General features: G+C 40.5%; 1 protein-coding gene across 2 annotated transcripts; it reads left to right on the top strand.

The window, feature by feature from the left end:
- Positions 1 to 1303: 1303 nt before the first annotated feature.
- Positions 1304 to 20273, top strand: THOC1 (THO complex subunit 1). Of its 2 annotated transcripts, XM_021551577.2 has the most exons (22): positions 1304 to 1388; positions 2389 to 2462; positions 2570 to 2630; positions 3543 to 3609; positions 4639 to 4757; positions 5428 to 5476; positions 5972 to 6067; positions 6335 to 6417; positions 6889 to 6962; positions 7564 to 7672; positions 8697 to 8828; positions 9199 to 9299; positions 10561 to 10627; positions 10795 to 10845; positions 11496 to 11566; positions 12405 to 12428; positions 12841 to 12936; positions 13215 to 13280; positions 15220 to 15303; positions 15525 to 15672; positions 17150 to 17228; positions 19096 to 20273. In XM_021551577.2, the coding sequence occupies exons 1-22, from the start codon at positions 1341 to 1343 to the stop codon at positions 19389 to 19391; spliced, it is 1995 nt and encodes a 664-aa protein (XP_021407252.1). In that variant the 5' UTR covers positions 1304 to 1340; the 3' UTR covers positions 19392 to 20273. The 2 variants fall into 2 exon arrangements, with proteins under 2 accessions (XP_021407252.1, XP_021407253.1); XM_021551578.2 differs by lacking the exon at positions 12405 to 12428.
- The last annotated feature ends 372 nt before the right edge of the window (positions 20274 to 20645 follow it).

Here is a 20645-nt window from a genome sequence, read left to right as displayed (position 1 = left end):
TTCTGATTCTATGATCATGATAAATGTAATTTATCAAATATTTCTGTCGCCCAGGAGGTATCTGTAGGATATTGCTCAACCTGTAAATTGTCAGCACTGAGGTGATTTTACTGATGATATTAAGTCCCTAATCATTTTTACTTCAGTGGAAATGGTGGGAGACTGTGGTCTAGGGTTTTTTATCAGGAAAAAAATAACCAACAGTTACATCTGTAGAGTCATTTCAGCTTTGGTAATAGTGAAATGTGAAAGGTCTGGGCACAGTCTGATGAGGAGTGGCTGAGGAAGCTGGGGTTGCTTAGCCTGGAAAAGGGAGGCTCAGGTTGTTGTTCAAAATAGGTTCATTCACCTGATATTTAAGAAGCCAGTCCACAATCTGAGTCGAGGTGTTTTATTTACTTACAGTCCTGAGCAGAGGACTGCCGAGCAGCAAATCCACAAAGCCAGCACACTGACTACCAATATGTTTCCCTATTTATACATTTTAGCAAACAAAGGCATTAATGTTCACTGGCAACAAGTTGCATAGTTCTCTTATTAATTTGTATTCTATCTTCTGTTAGTTAAGTAATTCCCTCATACTCACTCTAATTAATCGCTATGGCCAGGCCTTCTCCTGAGCCCATGGGTCGGTGGTTGCAATCTCCCTGTCAGAATTACCTTATACTCAGCTCCAGCCGATTCCAGCACAGTTGCAGAGTTGGCTTTGTCACTTCCGTCCTTATCTCGGGAGTTCTGCCAAACTTTCTGGTGACCTGCAAATGCTGCATTCTTTTGTGTCCACTCTCAGTGGCACATCCTTCTCCTCAAGCTTAGCGGACCATCCGAGATCACTGAACCATGTCAAATACTAAACTTTTAACAAGCCAATTCCACCGAGAAGCCATTTATCCTTCTAACACCTGCACGTCAAGGGAAGACCTCATCACCCTCTGCAAGGAGGAGGCTGTGCACAGCCGGGGCCGGCCTCGTCTCCCCGGCAACACCGACGGGACAGGAGCAAACGGCCCCAGGCGGTGCCCCGGGAGGTTCAGCCTGGCCACCGGGAACGGCCGCCCCGCCGGCGGGGCTGCCGGGCATTGGAACGGGCTCTCCAGGGAAGCGGCGGAGGCGCCATCTCTGGAAGCGTGCGGATGTGGCCCTTGCGGACGCGTTTTGGCGGCGGGCCGGGCAGTGCCGGGTTAGGGGCTGGACCCGACCGTCCCGGCGGCGTTTCCCGAGCCGCAGCCGGGCGCCGCTGGGCGCGGCCGGGCCCGTCCCGCCGCCGCTGCCGCGTCCCGCCGGGAGGGCGGGGCCGCGGCGTCATCCGCGCGCGCCCGCCGCGCCGCCCGCCCGCCGACATGTCGCCGCCGCTCTTCAGCCTGCCCGAGGCGCGGCTCCGCTTCACGGTGAGCCTCCCCCGCCTCCCTCCGGCCTTCGCTCCATTCCTGCCGCTCGGGCCGGGCTACGGGACGCGGCTGTGCCTCGGCGCCCCCGGGCCCGCGGCCCGGCCGCTCCCTGATGGAGCTGGGCGCGGCCGAGGTGCGGCGGCGCGGGGCGGCAGCGAGGGCGGGCTGCACGCCCGCTCGGCCGGGGCCGGGGGACCAGTCACCAGGGTAGCGGAATTAATGTGAAAGACAAAGTGTAGCGTGCCTCCTGCAGCAAAACGTCCGGGCGTACTGCGTTTGCTGCCTCTGCTGAAGGATGCCTTTCCTGTCCCAGAGCTGGGGGCTCCGTGTGTTCCCAGGCCTCTGGATCCCGGCGTTTGCCAGCCAGGTTGTCAGACAAGAGGATGGGATTTGCACTGAAGTGCTCGAGGCACAAGCACTCGATTCATTAGACCGAATTTGTAACAGGAAGTCGTAATTTTTAGACCATCTTCTTAGCAGGAGTCGTGTGCTTTTAAACATCTTCATAAACGCAGGACTTGCAGGGATCCTATGCAAGTTTGAAGGTGATAGAAAATTGGGAGGAGTTACTAACTCCCTTGAAGACAGCGAGAGGCTTTCAGGCACACGATGCGATTCTTGGGGCTGTCTGTGCAGAGCCAGGAGTTGGACTTGATAATCCTTGTGGGTCCCATCTGACTCAGAATATTCTCTGATCTGTGTCCCAAACCACCATAACCACCTGAAGCTGTGAGTGTAGCACGTGAGACAATGATGGATACAGTGTTGGTGTTTGCACTACACTGTTACCCCAGGTTTGAGGTGTGATGCTCTGTAGCTCACGTGCTTAATTTCCCATGTACTTGTTATTTGCCCTTCCTATTACAAAGCTCTCTCTGTAAACTAACACAAGGTGTGTGGCAGAAGGATTCCTTAGTATTTCTGCCCACTGTCAGATGAAGGAGGAAGATGCTTTAAGTTTTGTGCTTTCCTTAGCTTTTCTTTCTTTGCATTTTGGTAGACATCCACCAGAGAGGCTCTGATTAACAAAAGCATCAAGCCATTGTTGAATGCATTTAACCAGGTTCCTGGAAGGTAAGTAAAGGCCACTTGATTTTTTAAAAAGTACCTATTTAGATCAGTTTTAGTAATCTTGTGCCTGAGGGTTGTTACTAACTATGGTGGAATGTTTTCTTTTGCAGTGAAAATGAAAAGAAGTGTACCTTGGATCAAGTTTTTAGAGTTGTTGTAGAAGAAGAAATAGTAAGTATTTTAAACTGCTGAAGCTTATCTCTTCTTCAGCCTCAAATTTCTATTAGCGGGCTCGTGTATTAATGTAATAACAATTTACTTTAGTGTGAGAAAACACTTTATTAAAAACAAGAGCTATGTAATGGTGAGGTAATTGAGATGAAATACAGATGATTCAAGGAGATTGGTAGAATCTTGTATTTTACAGACATCACACTATGGTGAGAGCTGTTTGAGCCTTTTCTAGCAGTTCTTTGTAATGCTTATGAAAGTCTGCTACATCTTAAAATTCTAATTCATAAACATGCATCGTTCAGTAATTGTTCTTTAAGAGTGGGTGGAAAGGGTAGGTTTGGAGTAGATGTCAGAAAGAAATTCTTCACTGTGAGGGTGGTGAGGCACTGGAACAAGTTGTCCCAAAATGTTCTGGATGCTCCATCCAATGTGGAAGTGATCAAGGTCAGGTTGGATGGGGCTTTCAGCAACCTGGGCTAGTGAAAGGTGTCTCTGCCCCTGGCAGCGGGGTTTGAGCACTGAGATATTTTGCCCTCCTCAAATCAAAATTCTTTTGTGGTATGTTACTAATATGTAACAAAGCTGCCTTGTCAGCTGAAAAGAATGATAAAAGGAGTCAAATAATGTATGATCAAGTAATATTCAAATGAAGTCTGAATGTGGGATACTAATTTTCAGAAGTAAATGACTGTACATTTGGGTCTTTAGTGGGTGGAAGCAGTCAGGAAAGGTTTAATTTTCAATAAAAATTCAACTGCAGTTAACTGATAGGTCAGATTTCATAGATTGTTTTGAAAAGTTGAATTTCAGCATTTGTTTTAAATATGCCTACTTGGAAACAAGAATTTTACTTTTGTTAGGTACATTATGGTTAGTTTGGAGAATTTCAACACTGTTTTCTTTGTTTAGATAAACAAAGCTCCATGTGAGAATCTCCTGGCAATTATTTCTCTTGCTATTAATGGAGTCACAGAAGGTGAGCATTTCTCTTTCAAATCTATTGGCAGTTTCAAAGACCATTTAGGGAAATTTTAAAATCTTGATTTCTGTAAATCATCTGCTGTGATTACATTTGGTGATATATAGCTCTTATGTTAGTGGTTAAGCTTGGATTTGTTTCAGAAGAGAAATTAAGTATAATATAATTAAATTTGGTTATATATGTGACATTTATGTTGGAAAATTTTTGTTTGTTTGTTTGTTAATAAAAAAAGATGAATGGGTTTGGTTGCAGCATGATTAGCAGTTTCTTTGTCCAGCACTCTAAAATGATTAGAAGTTTCCCATCATAATTTTAAAGATGAGACCACTGAGGCAGAGAGGTAAAATGACTTGGCAGAGGCAGAAATAACATCTCCTGGGTATCTGTGCTCATCTCCTGTCAGTATATGGCTGGTTTTTACATATTTAAATCTGTTTTAATGACAGCTTGTGTCAGACATCAGTGTGCTGTTCTCCTCTGAAATGGCTTTTGCTCTCTTCCTTTTCTTTATTTGTTCACATTATTCATCAAAAATTGTTTGTTTTAGTAAGTACAGATTACAAGCTGTATGTTTTGTGAGCTGTAGAATAACAAGAACTGTGCTTTGAGGAAAGCAGTCACTGCCTACAGAGCATGGGTGGATGGACTTGGAGCTCTGTTTTAGTGGTTCTTGAAAAGGTTCACAGGCTTCATGGATGTGTGTAGTGGGACTAACTATGAATATAGAAGTCTGAAAGAGTTTACTTTCAGTCTGCAAAAAGATAGAACGTTGTTTCAGATTTTTGAGGTCATTTTATGTTTTATGTTAATGCAAAGTTTTTGCAAATCTCTTTTGGGTATGTGTATAAATAGCTTTAATGAAAGTTCACATTTTAGCCCAAGTTTTCTGTTAGGATTTGTAGGAGCTCAGAAGAATTTCTTTCTTCTACTTTTTTTCATAAAATGTCCCTCAAGTGTAATGCATCTCTTTGTTTTGTATTTCAGTTCAAATTTGTTAAATAAAAAATTCCCTGTTCCTCATAGGTATCTGCACTGCATCAACTCCTTTTGTGCTTTTGGGGGATGTTCTGGATTGCCTCCCTTTGGATCAGTGTGACAAAATTTTCACTTTTGTGGAGAAAAATGTTGCTACGTGGAAATCGGTGGGTATTTTTGCAAAATGTTGTACTGTTTGGCCAAAGCTTTTATCTACAAGAACCATTTTAATGAACAGAATTTAACTGTGTTTGTGGCTGGCACATAAGAGTCAGGAACTCCAGGGATAGCACCTGAACAGCTTTCTACTGTCTCAGTGTTTTCCTAATCTGGATTTTCTGACTAGAACCTCCTCCCATAGTCACTCAGGCAGGTTTGTTCCAGATAATATTATAGGCCCTGATATATTCACAAGCTGTTGTTTATTGTCAATTCAAGTATCTACCAATTTCTTCTTCCATATCATCAGTATTGTGAACACACTACATCTTTTGTGTGTGCTCCTTGCTTATTTGTATAAATCACACATGGAGTTATAAAGGAAATGAGTGTAAAAATTAGTGCACTCCAAGAAAAAGCAAAGTGAATGGTGTTCTTACAGTTCATTGTCACACATGGTTTTTCTTCAGGAAGGCTGGATGTAAATGTGCTACATGCTTTCTTGGAATTTGTGGGATTTGCCTTTTTGTGAAACCTGCCTGTTATGCAAGAGAATACTCAAATTTAGAGTTATCTGTAGGAGTGACTCATACTTACTCATATCTTGTGATTGGATTAAATATGCTCAAGAAGGTTTTATGATCTCTTAATGTTCTAAATACCTTTACTCTGTTTCAGAACACATTTTACTCTGCAGGGAAAAATTACTTGTTGCGCATGTGCAATGGTGAGTGGTAGTTTTTCAGGGAGGGGGGAACAGTATTGAAGAACTTCCTATCTCAGCAAATGAAAACTAGCATAATAATTTTATTTTAATTAATGTGTTCAGTAAGTAATAAAAGTTGCATCACTCTGAACAGATATGTATTCTTGCTTTTAATGTAAAAGTCATTCAGGCCTCAGGGAACTCTCTTCATCAGTGGATTTCATTATAAAAGAATATAATTCCTCAGCAATGACAACACCTGTATCCAAGGCTATATTTGAGTAGGATTCATTCAAATTTGTTTTTTTATTGGGGTTGAAGGTGTTAGGAGAATTGGCAGAATGCATTTGGAAGAAATATGTATGGTCAGAGAGAGTCGCTGGCATTCAAATGTACAGTTATGAGCTTCCTTTCATTAGCTCTGTAGGTCATGTAATTAGCAAGTCTTGGATTCTGTTACATGAGGAATGAAAAGAGGGATAAATACTAATATCCTTTACTTTTTACAATATTTAGATCTCCTAAGAAGATTATCTAAGTCACAAAACACAGTTTTTTGTGGAAGAATTCAGCTGTTCTTGGCAAGGTTATTTCCACTTTCAGAAAAGTCAGGTGAGATTTTTTGCATTTCATCACACTTAACATTGAGATTAAACAAGATGAACCTTTAAAGTCTATGATGGTTGCAGACCAAATCCAGTTGGACCAAGTCAATTTGCCACTTGCATCCTAGTTCTTGCATCTGTCTGTGATGTTGTGACTTTTATTTGCTTTGATTTCAAATGTAAGTCTTGAATGCTCTGGGAATTGAATATCAGTATTTCATAAACAGACTTGGGAACCTCACAGCTTTTAAGACTTTCTCTTTGTTTTTCACAGGGCTTAACCTACAGAGTCAGTTTAACCTGGAAAATGTCACTGTTTTCAATACCAATGAACATGAGAGCACTCTGGGACAGAAGGTGAAAATTCCTATGTCATTTTTCACTGATTCTGCAGTAAATGTGTAAGATTGTTTGCACAAAAAGTGTTTGAGACTGTAGGTTCATCATTTGGTTGTCCCTCTGCCAGACCAAGCTGTTGTTTTGGGATTAGGCATGTTAACCTGGGACATTAAACTGTGCACTCTGAGGGGGAGAAAGATGGGTTTGATTGTGAGGAACGAGCACTGTCGCATACTGTGCAAAATTTTCCCTACAAGTATGCAGAGGACAAAGCTGTCTCTTCAGCTTTTTTCAGAAGTGAGGCTACCATTGCATTAAGACAGAAATTTGTTGCACATATTACAGTTATAATACTTCAGAGGTCTTTTGAGTTACCAGCTTAAGTTTTCTGATCTGATATGTAATTGTTTACAGTAAACAACACTGTGAGAGCTCTGTGCAAACTGTAGTGGCATTTGTATAACTCTTAAATAATTTTTTCCTATTTAGCACACTGAGGAGAAGGAAGAAGGAATGGACGTGGAAGAAGGTGAAATGGGAGATGATGAAGCACCAACAAGTTGGTGAGCTGACAGAAATTTAAAAGCTGAAGCAAAGCTTTATAAAGTGAAAGGAATAAAAGCTGTTTGGGAGGTATCTTCAAATGTTGTGGTCCAAATTCTCCTCATGTTCTGCCCTCTGAAGATTAGATATATCTAATCAGTGAAGACTCCTGGAAGTGTCTTAATTGTTTAAGTTGCCTTAAAGACAGAAATGTACAAATCTGAAAAAGTTGTATACCCTGGCTGAGAACCACTCTGGTTTTGACAGTTTTACAAATTCACTTCACAGCTTTTTTTCTCCTTAAGCATATACTCAAAATCCCTGAATACATCTTATCACAAGTTTTGTGTTCCCCTTCATGCCACAGATAATGAAAAAGTCCTAAGATCCCTTTTGTGTACTATTTTTGCTTTTATGGTGAGAAAGTAACAATAGATTGAATGGAAAACTCTTACAAGGACAAATTTTGAGTTACAGATTGCTCTGTGATGGTTCACTACTGACTAACTAATTTATTTCCAAAGTGAATAATGTTTTCTGGGGTTATACATTCCTGAGTGAACTTGCATATAATATATTGCTTTTCAATAGTTTTTTTTTTTTTCATTATTTCTTCCACAGTTCCATTCCAATAGATTATAACCTGTATAGAAAATTCTGGTCACTTCAAGATTATTTTAGAAATCCTGTGCAGTGCTATGAGAAGGTATCATGGAAGACATTTCTTAAGGTAATCTGAGCTCATGCTTTCAACCATTCAGCCTAAGTAAAGGTCATTGTTTGCACAAGTAGCAGTGACAGTATAAACATGGAACAGTTCAAAGGCTCAGGTTGCTGGAAAATGATGAGGAAATGCATTTTTTTTTTTCTGAAGTGAGCCTTTTTCAGTAAATGAATATACTGTGTTAAAATGTACGGTAATCCTCTTAATGTATGTCAGTATCAGAAATACTTCATATGTTGCAGCAGTGCCAGAAGTACCTTTTTGTGGTTTGTCAGCTGCAAAAAGTGGAAGTTGTCGGTTTGGGTGGGTTTTTTTACCCCGAGAAGATAAATAGCTCTCTAGTCCCGTTGTTTTTGAGTAGTCATATTGATGCTAGTGGGATCCTAAAGATTACTGGCTTCTAACAAAGCAAATCTCTTTGTAGAAGCAATGACTTGAATGTCCCCTTCAGCCAGCTGTTTCAGTTTTGCTTAGTATGAATATTGATGAGGATTTATTGCTAAGGTATTGCTTCTTCAAAATTTGTCACTCAGCATTTCTTTAATTCAGAGAAGCTTAGTTATTTTTTTAATCTTGATTCTCTGTGTTCTGGTAATAAGAGGTGACATCTGCTCAGTCATCCTAATATAAATCTAATTTATGACATGTACTAGTGAGGTAAAAAAAAAACTACGAAAAACCACCACAGGTGCAGTTCAGAAACTGATCAAAGCCAGACTTAAGTCTTTCAGATAATTTTTTTTACTGTATCACTGTCATCATGTGAACCTTTTCTCGACGTCTAAACAAAAAAGCACTGTTCACAACCCAAAATGCTGCTTCTCTTAGCATACTTTAAACATTCCATATGACTAAATGTTCTGACATGATAGTGCTTTCACTTCATTTGTAGTGTTCAGAGAGGTCCTACACATTGGTAACAAATGGGTTGTTTCAATGCGCTGATAGCAGATTTACCAAGTATTTTACTTGCTTGGCTTTAAGTCTACAAAGGTTCAGTATTGTTTTCATGTTTCATTCTGTTTTATAGTACTCAGAAGAAGTTTTGGCTGTTTTCAAAAGTTACAAGTTGGATGACACCCAGGCTTCCCGAAAAAAGCTGGAAGAATTAAAAACAGGAGGAGAACATGTATATTTTGCAAAGTTCCTAACTAGTGAAAAGGTATGTGGTTTCCCTTCCAAAATCCCAGGCTAATTGAGGTTGGAAGGAGCTTATGTCTGGTTTAGCCTCCCTGCTCAAAGCTCTCAGCTGGAGCAGTTGATCAGCACTATGTCCAGTTGAGACTTCACAGTTTCTCTGGATATCCCATTACACTGTTTGTCTCTTTTATTTAGATAATTTATTCTCTTCCATTTTCTATTTTATTTTTTGTGGGTTGCCTCTTAATAATGACTTGGGGGCTTCTGTTTCTGGTATAAAAGTCTTCAGTAACACTGCCATTTGTTTATTTGATTTCATTTCTAATGTTGCCTTTACAAAGTTAAAAGAGAGTAAATATTTAAAGATCTGTTGCCTTTTTATTGTTGTTTAGCTGATGGATTTACAGCTCAGTGACAGTAACTTCCGTCGTCACATCTTGTTGCAGTACCTAATACTATTTCAGTATCTAAAGGGACAAGTCAAATTTAAAAGGTAACGTGAAAATATTTTGTGTTTTGGGGGTGCAGAATTAGGAACTCGGAGGTAAACCAAAATATTTTAAAATAGTTTGCCTACTTACTCTGGACTTGTGGAACTTGGAACCTTGATTGGTAAATACAGGGTGTGGCTGAAGTTATTTTACAGCAGGAGAGCAGAGGTCTCATTCATTTTGCTGTTTCTCTGCCTGATTCTTTGCCCTCCCATGCTGTAGTGTTGGACTTGCTCAAATTTGTGCCATTTACTATACAGGCGAAAACACAATCTGCTCATCTTTGCAAAGTAAATTTTCCGCCAAGTTGGTGAGTTGTGGGGTCTCAGGGAAGTAGAGGCCATTAAAACTTGCTTACAGTGACTGCCAGCCATGGGAGGGAAGGAGACTCTCCTTGGCAGCACCTAGTTGTTAAGACCAGTGCAAGGTACTTGTGTGTGGCATCATTTTGAATCCATATCAACTCTGCAGTGTGGCATTGGTTGCTGATTTGTTTTTTCTTCCTGTACTGCAGTGTCTCACATGGCAAGAAATAGCAATGGTGATTGTTTATTTTATAAATTCATGAGATAGAGCCAAACCCCATCTGTTCCTAGTCTAACATTATTTTGTATAAACCCCCATCTTTCTCATTTCCTGTGCCCTGGGCCACATGTGCACCTAACAATTAGCATTCTTAACAAGGCAGCTGTCTCTCACCTGCTATATATTGCTTTTTATAAACAGCTCTCAAAGAGCTTTGTAAACTCTTTGAAACTTTGTAGGATCATTATCCTAATTCTGCAGATCATTTATTCAAGGCTGAGAAGGAATGGAATTCAGGTCTTCTGAATTCCAGTCCACTCCTTTTGAGGTGACAGTCATTTCAATGTCAATGCATTAAAATATTCATTATAAACAGTCACATATTGGTGGTCAAGGATGGCATGAGATACAAATGCTGTAGTGTAACACTTGGTGAGGTTTTTTGAGGTAAATCTTTTTATTGTGCCTATTTCCTGTGTTTTGCATCCAATATCAAGGGGTGATCTTGAATCGCTGAAATGGGCTTCCTATTGGGTTAATCTACACCTTGAAAGTATAGTCCCCAAGCACATCTAATTAGTGCCACAAGCTAATAAATGGTCAGTCCCTGGGATCAGAGCAGATCACATTCAAAGCATTTTCCTCAGATCCCCTCTAAGACCCCTCAGAAGGTATGTAGTATAGATTATGTGTCCTCAGCACACTTTCTGATGTGTTGATTTTTTTTTTCAATTGCAGTTCAAACTATGTTTTAACAGATGAACAGTCTCTTTGGATTGAAGATACTACAAAAGCAGTCTACCAGGTTGGTACAGTATCTACTCATAAAAATTACATGGAAGAATATTAAGCATGTAATATTGTATCAACCACCTTTGAAGCAGTAACCACCGTTTTCTCTGGAGTTTTTTTTGTACATGTTCTGCAACAGGTACAGTGCAAAAAGTTCACCTTTGTTTCTCCCATTCTTAGCTTCTTTCAGAAAATCCTCCAGATGGGGAAAGATTCTCAAAAATGGTAGAGGTGAGTATTTTGATGCCTGCCTTGAACAAAGTCTATATAGAACACAAAAAAAGCAGTTTCAGCTTAAACTAGCCTTTGGGACACACCTGCTACATCTGAGAAAACTTTTACCTCATTCTAGTAAAAAATGGTCTTATAATGTCTTTTTATTTGGTAGTCATGTTTTATCCCATATTTTCATTACTTTTTTCTTCCTTCTCTGGGGGAGAAACAAAGATATATGCCTGTATGTACATGTGTACATACAGGACGATGGGTTAGTGGAAAGCAAAAAATATTTAAAGGTTTTGCAGATAGAAATCCTGTGCCCAAAGACATGGAAATGAAATACAAGTGAAATAAATTAAAATCCAATAAGTTGTCTTTTTGCTTTTCCTTTTTTCCTTTACTTTGACCGCATCTAATTTTTTGTCTAGACCAGGAGAAATAAAGCTTTTCCCACAATTTTTGAAGAGGGGAGTTAAACTGTTTTTGAATAAATTAAACCAGCTGCCTAAGATTATCCTGATGATCTTCAGGATTGTTCTAGGTTGTGTGTTTCAGTTACTCAGTTTTCCCCTTAATTTTAATAGCTCCATTTAAAACTTTGAGGTCAACTCTGAAAGTGCTTATGACCCTAATAATGTGCAATATTTCCTGTCTTTCTACAGCATATATTAAATACTGAAGAAAACTGGAACTCATGGAAAAATGAGGGCTGCCCAAGCTTTGTGAAAGAAAGGTAACTGTGTTATGAAACAGAAGCTTTCTGCTGCTTGTTTGAAGTGGTAGTTCCATTTCAGAATCTGGTACCCATGGTGTATGTGAGCATTAACCACTCACACAACTTGGAGATGCGTACAGTTGCCTGTTCCTTACAGTGAGTGCAGGCTCTTAGATTTCTGCCAAAAGTCATAAGGCTTGCAGTGTGTCAGGGAAGAGATGGTTATGGGTGTGTATGTTCTCAAGAGAGCATTCTTTGACTCAGGGCAATGTTTTGTGGTACGGAGGATCCAGTGGTCCAGGAGACTGGAGCAGGTTTTCTCGCCTCCTGCTTTCAGCAGACCCTGGGACGTGGTTAGTGCCTGACTTTTCCATATATCCCTTTGGACTACCTCTAGTGAAGCCTCTGGCATTATGGCTTTCGCAGGGCAGCATACCTAGAGTTGGTGTAACAATTCTCTTGCAACTTACTTATATTAGTTTGCCACTTGATGGTGATCACTTACCTTAAAGAAAATGACAGTTAGATGGCTTTCACCACTGAAAGTTTCCTGTGTTACTAACTTGAACTTTAACTCCATTTGTCTACCTGACTATTTTGAGAGGATGACCAAACATCCACCCTTCTTCATTTTACACACAGACTGTGGCCTCTTTGTGGTAAGGAGCATCTGGGTCATTATATCTTTGGAGATTCTCTTCTATTGGAGAGATGATGTGCAGCCACCTCTTCAGGACTTAAGCTGTTTGTAAATAAAAGGGAGGAGGGCTGTTAGAATAGAGAAATTACTGTTGCAGTGGGATTGTGGGGAAGTAGAAGTATAAAATTTGACTTTTATAAATATTGTCTCCTTTAGATCTCATCCAGAGTTTCAGCTTGGGTAGGTCTTGTCCTAATCTCGGTGCTCTGGAATCTCCATTTTCTAATCCCATGAAATCAGGTGCAGCTGGGGAAAGAGATCTTGCAACCCTGATCCCAGCAGCAGGGTAGATCATATCCTGCTGACACAATTGTGATTTACTTCCTTCTCTTTAGTGGGACTCTGGTAGACCTTTACATTTTTGAGTGAACTAATTTTGGTGACTGGCAGAATCCTTTATCTCTACTTTGCCTTCTCTCTCCTTTTCCCCACTGCCTTCTTCCACACTTAGACTCACTGTCCCTTAGTCCTTTCATTATGATTTAACTTGGCACCATCTCAAGGTGAAAGGTGAAGGGGAAGTAGCTTTTTTTTGTTCTTGAGGTATTACTGATTTGACACTAAAGAGCAGATTTATTTTTTTTTTCTTTAGACCTCCTGATTCTAAGCCAATGAGACCTGTGAGGAAGAGGCCAGCTCCAGAGGACTTCTTAGGAAAAGGATCAAACAAAAAAATCCTTATGGGAAAGTATGTTGGGTTCTCTTTCCTTTACAGAATTTCTGGGTTTGGGTTGGTTAGTTGGTTTGGAGGGGTTTTGTGTTTGGGGTTTTTTTCCCCCAGTTTTTTCTGTACAGCAGTTTTCAAGCATCCTTTAATTGGAACTGCTAAAGGGTATATCATTCTTTTAAAACTTGCAGTAGGCTTTTTGCCCTTATAAACTATCTTTTACAGATCTCTTTAAAACAATCCATAAGTGTGACATGGTAGAATGATGAACATAAACAATGTGTGTTTATGCTTTTCAGTGAGGAACTGACCCGCCTTTGGAATTTATGTCCTGATAACATGGAAGCCTGTAAATCTGAGAGTAGGTAGGTAGAAAACAAGTGTGTCATTGGCTAAAGCTAACTAACCAGTACTCTAATTAGAGAACTGCAAAATTGGCATAAGGAAGATGTACAAGATGATCTTAGGGGGTGTGCATTTCACACCTTGAGGGAAGGTGATTGTATGAATCTTTGCCTTGAGATCGCTTTACAGTTTTCCTCACTTCTTTGAGTAATTTTCATTGCTTACTAAAGTAAAATCTAAGCTGAAAACCAGATGAAAACTCCCCTTTTGTAGAACATGATTGTATAATTAATTACCTTATGTAATGAAGGAAGATTGCCAAGTCTGGCTCTGATGAAGTTAGCATGCTACTTGGCTATGATTTTCAAGCAGGCCTGCACTTTAAACAATGCTAGATAAGAGGAAATTGGCTACCAGGCATTGTTCCAGCACATACTGTGTCTGTTTGTGGGGCAGATGCAGAAAAATGCAATTATTGGTTGTCCCTTATGCTTGCACAATTGTAGGAAATGCTTAAAATGTACTCTGCTACACAACTTTCTTTCTTACAGATACTAAAATCCCTTTAACTGTGCAGACATGATACAGAGTAAGAAAATATGGGGAAGAAATGGGACAGTTCCCAAAGAGAACTTTGCTAGAAGTGGCTGTAAAGTCTGGTTTTCTGGGGAGAGATGCTAGTTGTGCAGATATCCTGGGTGGAGGAATTGCTTTTCTAGAGGTTCAGAGCTTTGCAGAGGAAATGCCTTCCTTTCTTGTGAGGCTGGGAACTACAGGAAGACCTTTGACATGATACTTGCCTTTACTAGACCAAGGGATTAAAGTGGAGTTGTGTTTGAGAACAAAGCTTTTGGTTCCATGTGTGTGATTGTATTGTGCTGCAATATCTTTAAATAAAAATAAAATAAACAAAACCCTTAACAAATAGAGATAAACAAAGAAAATGCATGCCATGGTAAATAGGAAATAGATCCCACGGTATCTGGATTCAGTTGCAAGTTTTTGTTACGGGCTTTGTGACCATACGTGGTCAAGTGAGTGTAGCTTTTTGCTTTGGTTCTTCACATCTCCATTCCAATGGGTTAATACTTCAATACTTCCTCTGCTGTCCTCTTTTTAGATGGCTGTTCTGGGGATAATATGGCAGGGCTCAAATGGGTTTTCAAGGAGCTGTCTTTTTTCCAGTAGTCAGTGATGATGCATGGGGCACTGCTGCCCTGGGCAAAATGCCTTTTTGAAAACAAAACTGAAGTGAATTTATTATAGACCAGTGTGCTTCACCCCCTGCTCTAGTGTTTTACTAGAATCCCTTGCAGAAGCAGGTGTGTCTCTGTCAGCATTAGGTAGGAGAAATGCAGATCACTGCGAGCTTGCTTTGCACCACTGAGAGTCTTGGCTCTCAGTAACCTCCAGCTCTCACGCAATCTGTGTTTTTTGGGTAGAGTCTTCTCAGCAGCAAACCATCCTGATGGTGTGAAATTTCATTTGTGTTGTTTTTAGGTCAGGGTTCCTTTTGTGCTGCTTTGAGTACCTGTCAGAACCAACCACAAAGTGGTTCCAAGAGCAGATGGAACTGAGGTGGGGGGTAGCAGGGACAGCCATGTTTTGACACTGTCAAATGGCACAAAACTAGCAACCATTTTAGACTTCTGAGTGCTTGTGAGCTGTGCAAATGCTGTTGACAGATGTTGATGCCACCTCTTGGTATGGCAGGAGGTTTAAATGTGTATAATAGGCAGGCAACTTATGGCACACTCTAGTGGTTATGCAATAAATAATTTTAGAGCAACATGTATCATTGCTTATTTAAAATTGTTAAATTTGAGTGGGTTGGTTTGGAGTTTGTTTTTTTCTCTTCAGTGGATGAGCTTGAGATGTGTCTGAAGAGACAAAGACTATCTATTTTAGAGAAATTGGTGAAGCATATTAAGCTTCTTTTTTGATTTTTTTTTTCTTTAGGGAATATATGCCAACACTGGAGGAATTTTTTGAGGAAGCTATTGAACAAGCAGACCCTGAAAATATGGTTGAAAATAAGTATAAGTATGTCCATCTCTGCTGTGTTTCACTTGATTTTAATGTTTCATGTTTGGATTTTTAAAGAAAACAGACTGTTCTCAGCATTACTAGTATCTGTGTAGGACTCCAGAAATGTACAAAAACTGTTTAAATTTGAACAGAATTGTATTACTAAATTTTTCAAATATTTCTCTGTGTTTTTATAGATGCCAGACTTTACCAATCAAACTTGTGTTTTGTTGTAGGGCTGTGAACAATTCCAACTATGGCTGGAGAGCACTGAGACTTCTGGCACGCAGAAGTCCCCACTTCTTCCAGCCAACAAACCAACAATTCAAGAGTTTACCTGAATATCTAGAAAACATGGTAATCAAATTAGCCAAGGAGCTGCCTGTAAGTAATATTATCTTATAATAATAAATGCTGAATTCATTCACTTTTTGCTTGTCCCTCTGCAGTCCATTTGGTACATGGGGACAGAAGGGGCAAAAAAAAAAAAAAAAAAAGCCAGGAAAAAAGTTTGTGCTCTAAAGTAAAAATTACAAATCAAATTAGTCTAATCTCTGAAGATCCCAGTAACAATAAACTGAGTAACATTGATCAACCTAGTATCTGTTGAGCCCTGCCTTGTACTCTGTGAAAGAAAACAGTTAGGCAGGGGTATATATCTATATGTATGTGTGTGTGAATATACACACACACACACACACACACACACACACACACACACATATATATATATATATATATATATATATATATGATCCCAGCTGCTTGGGTTCCATTTTGCAGTGCAGACCAATTTTATGGAAAGTATAAGCCAGAATAATGGCTCATGCATATACAGGGATGACAGGGAAAGAGGCAGCATGTGCAGTTGAAGGTGCTGTGCTGTTACCAGAGCTTTACAGCAAGGATTGCCAGAGTTCTTCTATCAGCTCCCTGACTTCTAAAATATGCAAAACAAGAATAAACCCTGTGGAGCTGTAAAATTAAGGCTTGGTCAACAGTACAAATTTGAGTCTGGGAAGAGCCTTTCAGATGGCTTTATGCACAGTGACAAAAGAGACTGCCAGTGAGGAAGGGGCTCTTTCTACGCCTCTGCAGTAGCACACAACCCAGCAATGTCTTGCAGATATAAGCCCCTGCTTCTCTACTGAGACCTTCCTTTTGTGTAATGGGAGGTCTAAAGGTTGAAGTTTAATACATGGTTGTGTTGTTTGTCCAGCCATTAGAGTTTAGAAAAAATGTGAGGATTTGAATTTGTTGAATGTATTAAGGTATGGCTGTATGCAATATTCCTGATGGTACTACTGTCATGTGCCAGATGCTATGGCAAGAAAGAACTGTGTACCTAAGGCCTGTGGCTAAAATGCAGAAAAAGATGAAACCTTTTAGCTGATCAATAGCTAAATGAGGGAGTGAAAAGTTTGTTGTTTGTGTATTTGTTTGCCACCTTCCAGAAGTCTAAAAGTACATACACTTTGGGGAATTCTCAAGTGTGGAATAAAATTAGTGAATAACAATAATAATGATCTTCTTAAAAAATGTTCATCAGTAGTGATCTTAAATTTGGTTGGCTAGGGTTTTAAGCAAGTGATTAAAGGTCACTATGGAATGCTTGTTGTTAATATTAAAAGGAATCCTATAGTGTCAGTGGATGCTTTTATGCTTTTATGAGGTTTAGTTAGTAATATGTTTTATTAGAACTTACTGGTGGTGTTTAGGAGACTCTGGGGGATTTTTAATTCTCATGTGGGATTGTGTCAGGCTTTCCATTCTAACACACATTCCAGAGACAAGTACAGGGCTGTAGAATTTCTTTTTAAACACAAAATTCATCCAGTGATGTTTAGTTCTTTCATTGTAGCCTCCTTCTGAAGAAATAAAAACAGGTGAAGATGACGATGAGGAAGATAATGATGCTTTATTAAAGGAAAACAATGAAAGTAAGATTTGCATATTCTCCATCTTTTCAGTATTTTTTCTTGATGTGTGTTGCAAAATCTGTATTTTAACACAGTTTCCACTGAGGGCCATCAGTCCTGCTTACCCCAGTGCATTCACACCAAAAAGTGCAGCCTTTTGGGACATGGGGCACCAGGAGCAGCCTCCCAGTGTCCTGGCCTGCAATGCTGAAATCATCCAACCTGTTGGATTAGCACTTTCACTAGGAGTCTCTTTCACCTTTTCTGCTATGTGGTCTATGTTGGCAGTGTCTCTAGGTGTTCATGGCTGAAATGTCAGCTGTGTAAAAGCCTGTGTGAGTGCTCCTCACCCACTTTGCTGTTCTCTCTGCCCTTTAAGCACTGGGATAGCTCCTCCTGGGGTGGTAGTTGTTGGATTTTCTAAAGTGGACATATTCCAACTCTGAGATCTTTACTTCCTCTTCATTTAAAATACCTTATAGGCAACAGTTTCTCTGGGAGAAGAGCAACCTTCCTGACAAACATCATCTCACTCATTTTTCTCCACAATCCATGTCTGTTTGTCTCTTGTCTTAAATCTTGGCATGTACTTCTTCTAGGTGTCCTTCCCCATCTCCTTTGTCTGTGAATCTGCCCTCTTCCATCCTCATTTGTGCCTTCATCTCACAGCACCTTTTCCTATTTGCGTGTTGTAACGCTGTGTGCCAGCTCCTGGATCCAGCATGGACAGATGGGATATGCAGGCCATGGAAGCCAAACCCTGGGTACCTCTGGCAGCTTTGTTGCAAGCTTTTTTCTGTTAGTGGAAAGCCACCTGTGGGCCTCTGTGAATCTCTCTCATATTGCCCTTTTCCATCCAGCACTTGACCTTCTCTGTAGTCTGCTTTGCAATAATAGAGAAGTTCTTTCCTCTTCAGCTTAATGCTAATTCACACAGCCTTTGTGGTATCACTGTGTGGGATTTACATCTTTCTTTAAATCTTGTCTTAGAGCAACGCTGGCAGAGCCATGGTCTGCTGGCAGAGCCATGGTCTTAGATATAAGGAAAGTGATCTGAGGGCTTTTATTGTTTTGTTGTTCTGCATCCTGTGTCCTTTCCCTCAATATGACCTTAGTTCAGATAAATGAGTGATTCATACAATTATAATGAAATACATTTTATTAAAAATGGGAATATGATTAATTTTTCTATGTAATTCAATCTTTGGTGTTTCTTTCTTTAAAATTGTGAAATAAACACGTGTGGTAAGCCATAGATAAGCTATGAATGTACAAACCCATCTGTAATCACTACAGCACTTCTTAGCAGAGCCTAGTGTTCCATGGCTTTTATGTCAATGCCAGAACAACAGAAAATTCCTTAAAGTACTAACTACACGTGAAATTTACTGTCACAACCCTGTTGCCAATAGGAACATGAGAAAAAATGGAATTAAACTGGATTTGTTTGTTTGGGTTTGTTTACCTGGGTTGACTTTGAGTGAAGTGACTAAAAATTTCTAAATGTTAAAGATAATTCTGTATTTTAATGTTATAATTGACTTGTGTTGAAAACTGTAGTCTGCCTGTCAAAATCCTTGTTTTCATTTGGAGGAGGCAGTTTTGATGTATTTAAGACTTCGGCACTTCTCTCAGTATAATAGGAGGTAACATAAAAAGCAAGATTTTCCTTATTATGGGCATTAAGGGACATTGCTCTTGAAACCCAGGTAAACATCTGTAACAATCTGCTCTCGGAGCTCGAGTAGGTTTGGAAAGCTGCAGGAAATGTGTGGGTCAGTCTGTCAGTAAATAAACAGATTTAAAATGGGGTGGATAGGGAAAGATTGATTTGCAGTGTCTGGAGATGTTCCCTGTGTCTCACTGATTCCTTCTCTGTTTTCTCCAGGTCCAGAGGTGCAACGGGACAAAGCCATGACGGGCGAGCAGATCGAGTCCTTTGCAAACAGGCTGGGGGAGCAGTGGAAGGCCTTGGCCCCCTACTTGGAGATGAAGGAATCTGATATCCGGCAGATCGAGCTGGACAGCGAGGACGTGAAGATGAGAGCGAAGCAGCTGCTGGTGGCCTGGCAGGATCAGGAGGGCACTCACGCCACCCCCGAGAACCTGATCACGGCGCTGACCAAAGCCGGGCTCGGGGACCTGGCCGAAAGCCTCACCAACGACACCGAAGGCAGCAGCTAACTCGCCTCAGATGCCAGCTGACTGACTTGGGGCTGGGGATGTTGGTAATTGTGACTCTTCTGGTGCTTGCCATTGATAATTGTTACTTTTGTTGCTAGGTAACAGATTTTTGATGGGTATTTTATGTTCAGTAAAGGATATAAAGCTTTTTAATATTAATGTTGGATTGTCCAGATTGTCAGAGAAAATGATTAGTCACCCTGGCCTGGAACTAGGAACTTTCATCTTTGGTGCTAGAACATGAAGGGGAGGATGGAGAGTCCTGGCAGCTTTTGGGGCAGGCTGTGGGACAGTTTGGCACCAGCAGAACTTGGGCTACTCCCGCTGGACAGAGAATTGGCAAGCTCATTCCTCACAGCAGGGAAGAACTGTGTGTGAAGGACTGTGTGTGATTCCTTTCTTTGGAGTCACCCTTTGGGGTGATGGAGCTGAGGACTATCAAAACTTACCTGGTAGAGGTAAAATAAGACAGTTGTGATGGTGCTCCAAGACACAGCACTGACTTCCAGGGAAGAAGTGCTGTCCTGCTCTCCCACTGAAACACAGGTTCAGTCACTGATCATGGGATTTCCATGCTGGTTTTTGTTAGTGATTATTTTTAGCTTCTCATTCTTTGGCTATGTAGGAACACCCCTGAGTACTGGTAAACAAATTATTTTGTCACAGGTTACTGTGAAGGTTTCATTTTAAGGCCATGGTTGTAGATGGGTACAGGCTGTTTTTCCCTCAAAATGGGAGAGATTTTTGTGGTGTTAAGTAGCAGCTGGCTACAATTTGTTCTGTGGCTAGTTTGAGTAGTTTCTGTCACTGAATTCTTCTCTGTATTTCTTCAGCTGTTCACTCATAGCTGTGAATTCCAGCATGATTAGCTACCATGTCAAAGCATGTCAAAGCGGAGTTCCTGCCTGCAAAGCTATTGATAAGCCATTGAGTTTTGTGCCTGCTGCCCCACTTTGGACTTAAATGTGATTAGGAGTTTGATTAGGGTGCTTCAGTGAAGGTTGGTAGGGGCAGAGATACAGGAAAATTTTTGGAACTAACAGCCCAGGTCTTAGCTCCTGCTGCTCATCGGGGTGGATAGAAGTTTCAACTCTTTAAGGGACTTGAGCATATTGTGAGTGGAGCTGTGCAGGTGTGACTGACAACTTCAGTGCTGGGAAGGCTGAGGATGACAGCTGGAGGATGTAGTTCCACAAAACAGCAACCAGGCACTGACACCATCCCTCCCTCCCCTGTAACAGGAACAGAGCCAGT

The sequence above is a fragment of the Lonchura striata genome, chromosome 1 (assembly GCF_046129695.1).
Source record: "Lonchura striata isolate bLonStr1 chromosome 1, bLonStr1.mat, whole genome shotgun sequence".
Taxonomy (NCBI): Eukaryota; Metazoa; Chordata; class Aves; order Passeriformes; family Estrildidae; genus Lonchura; species Lonchura striata.
Note: the sequence above shows the minus strand (reverse complement) of the source record. Positions and strands in the feature narration are given on the sequence as shown.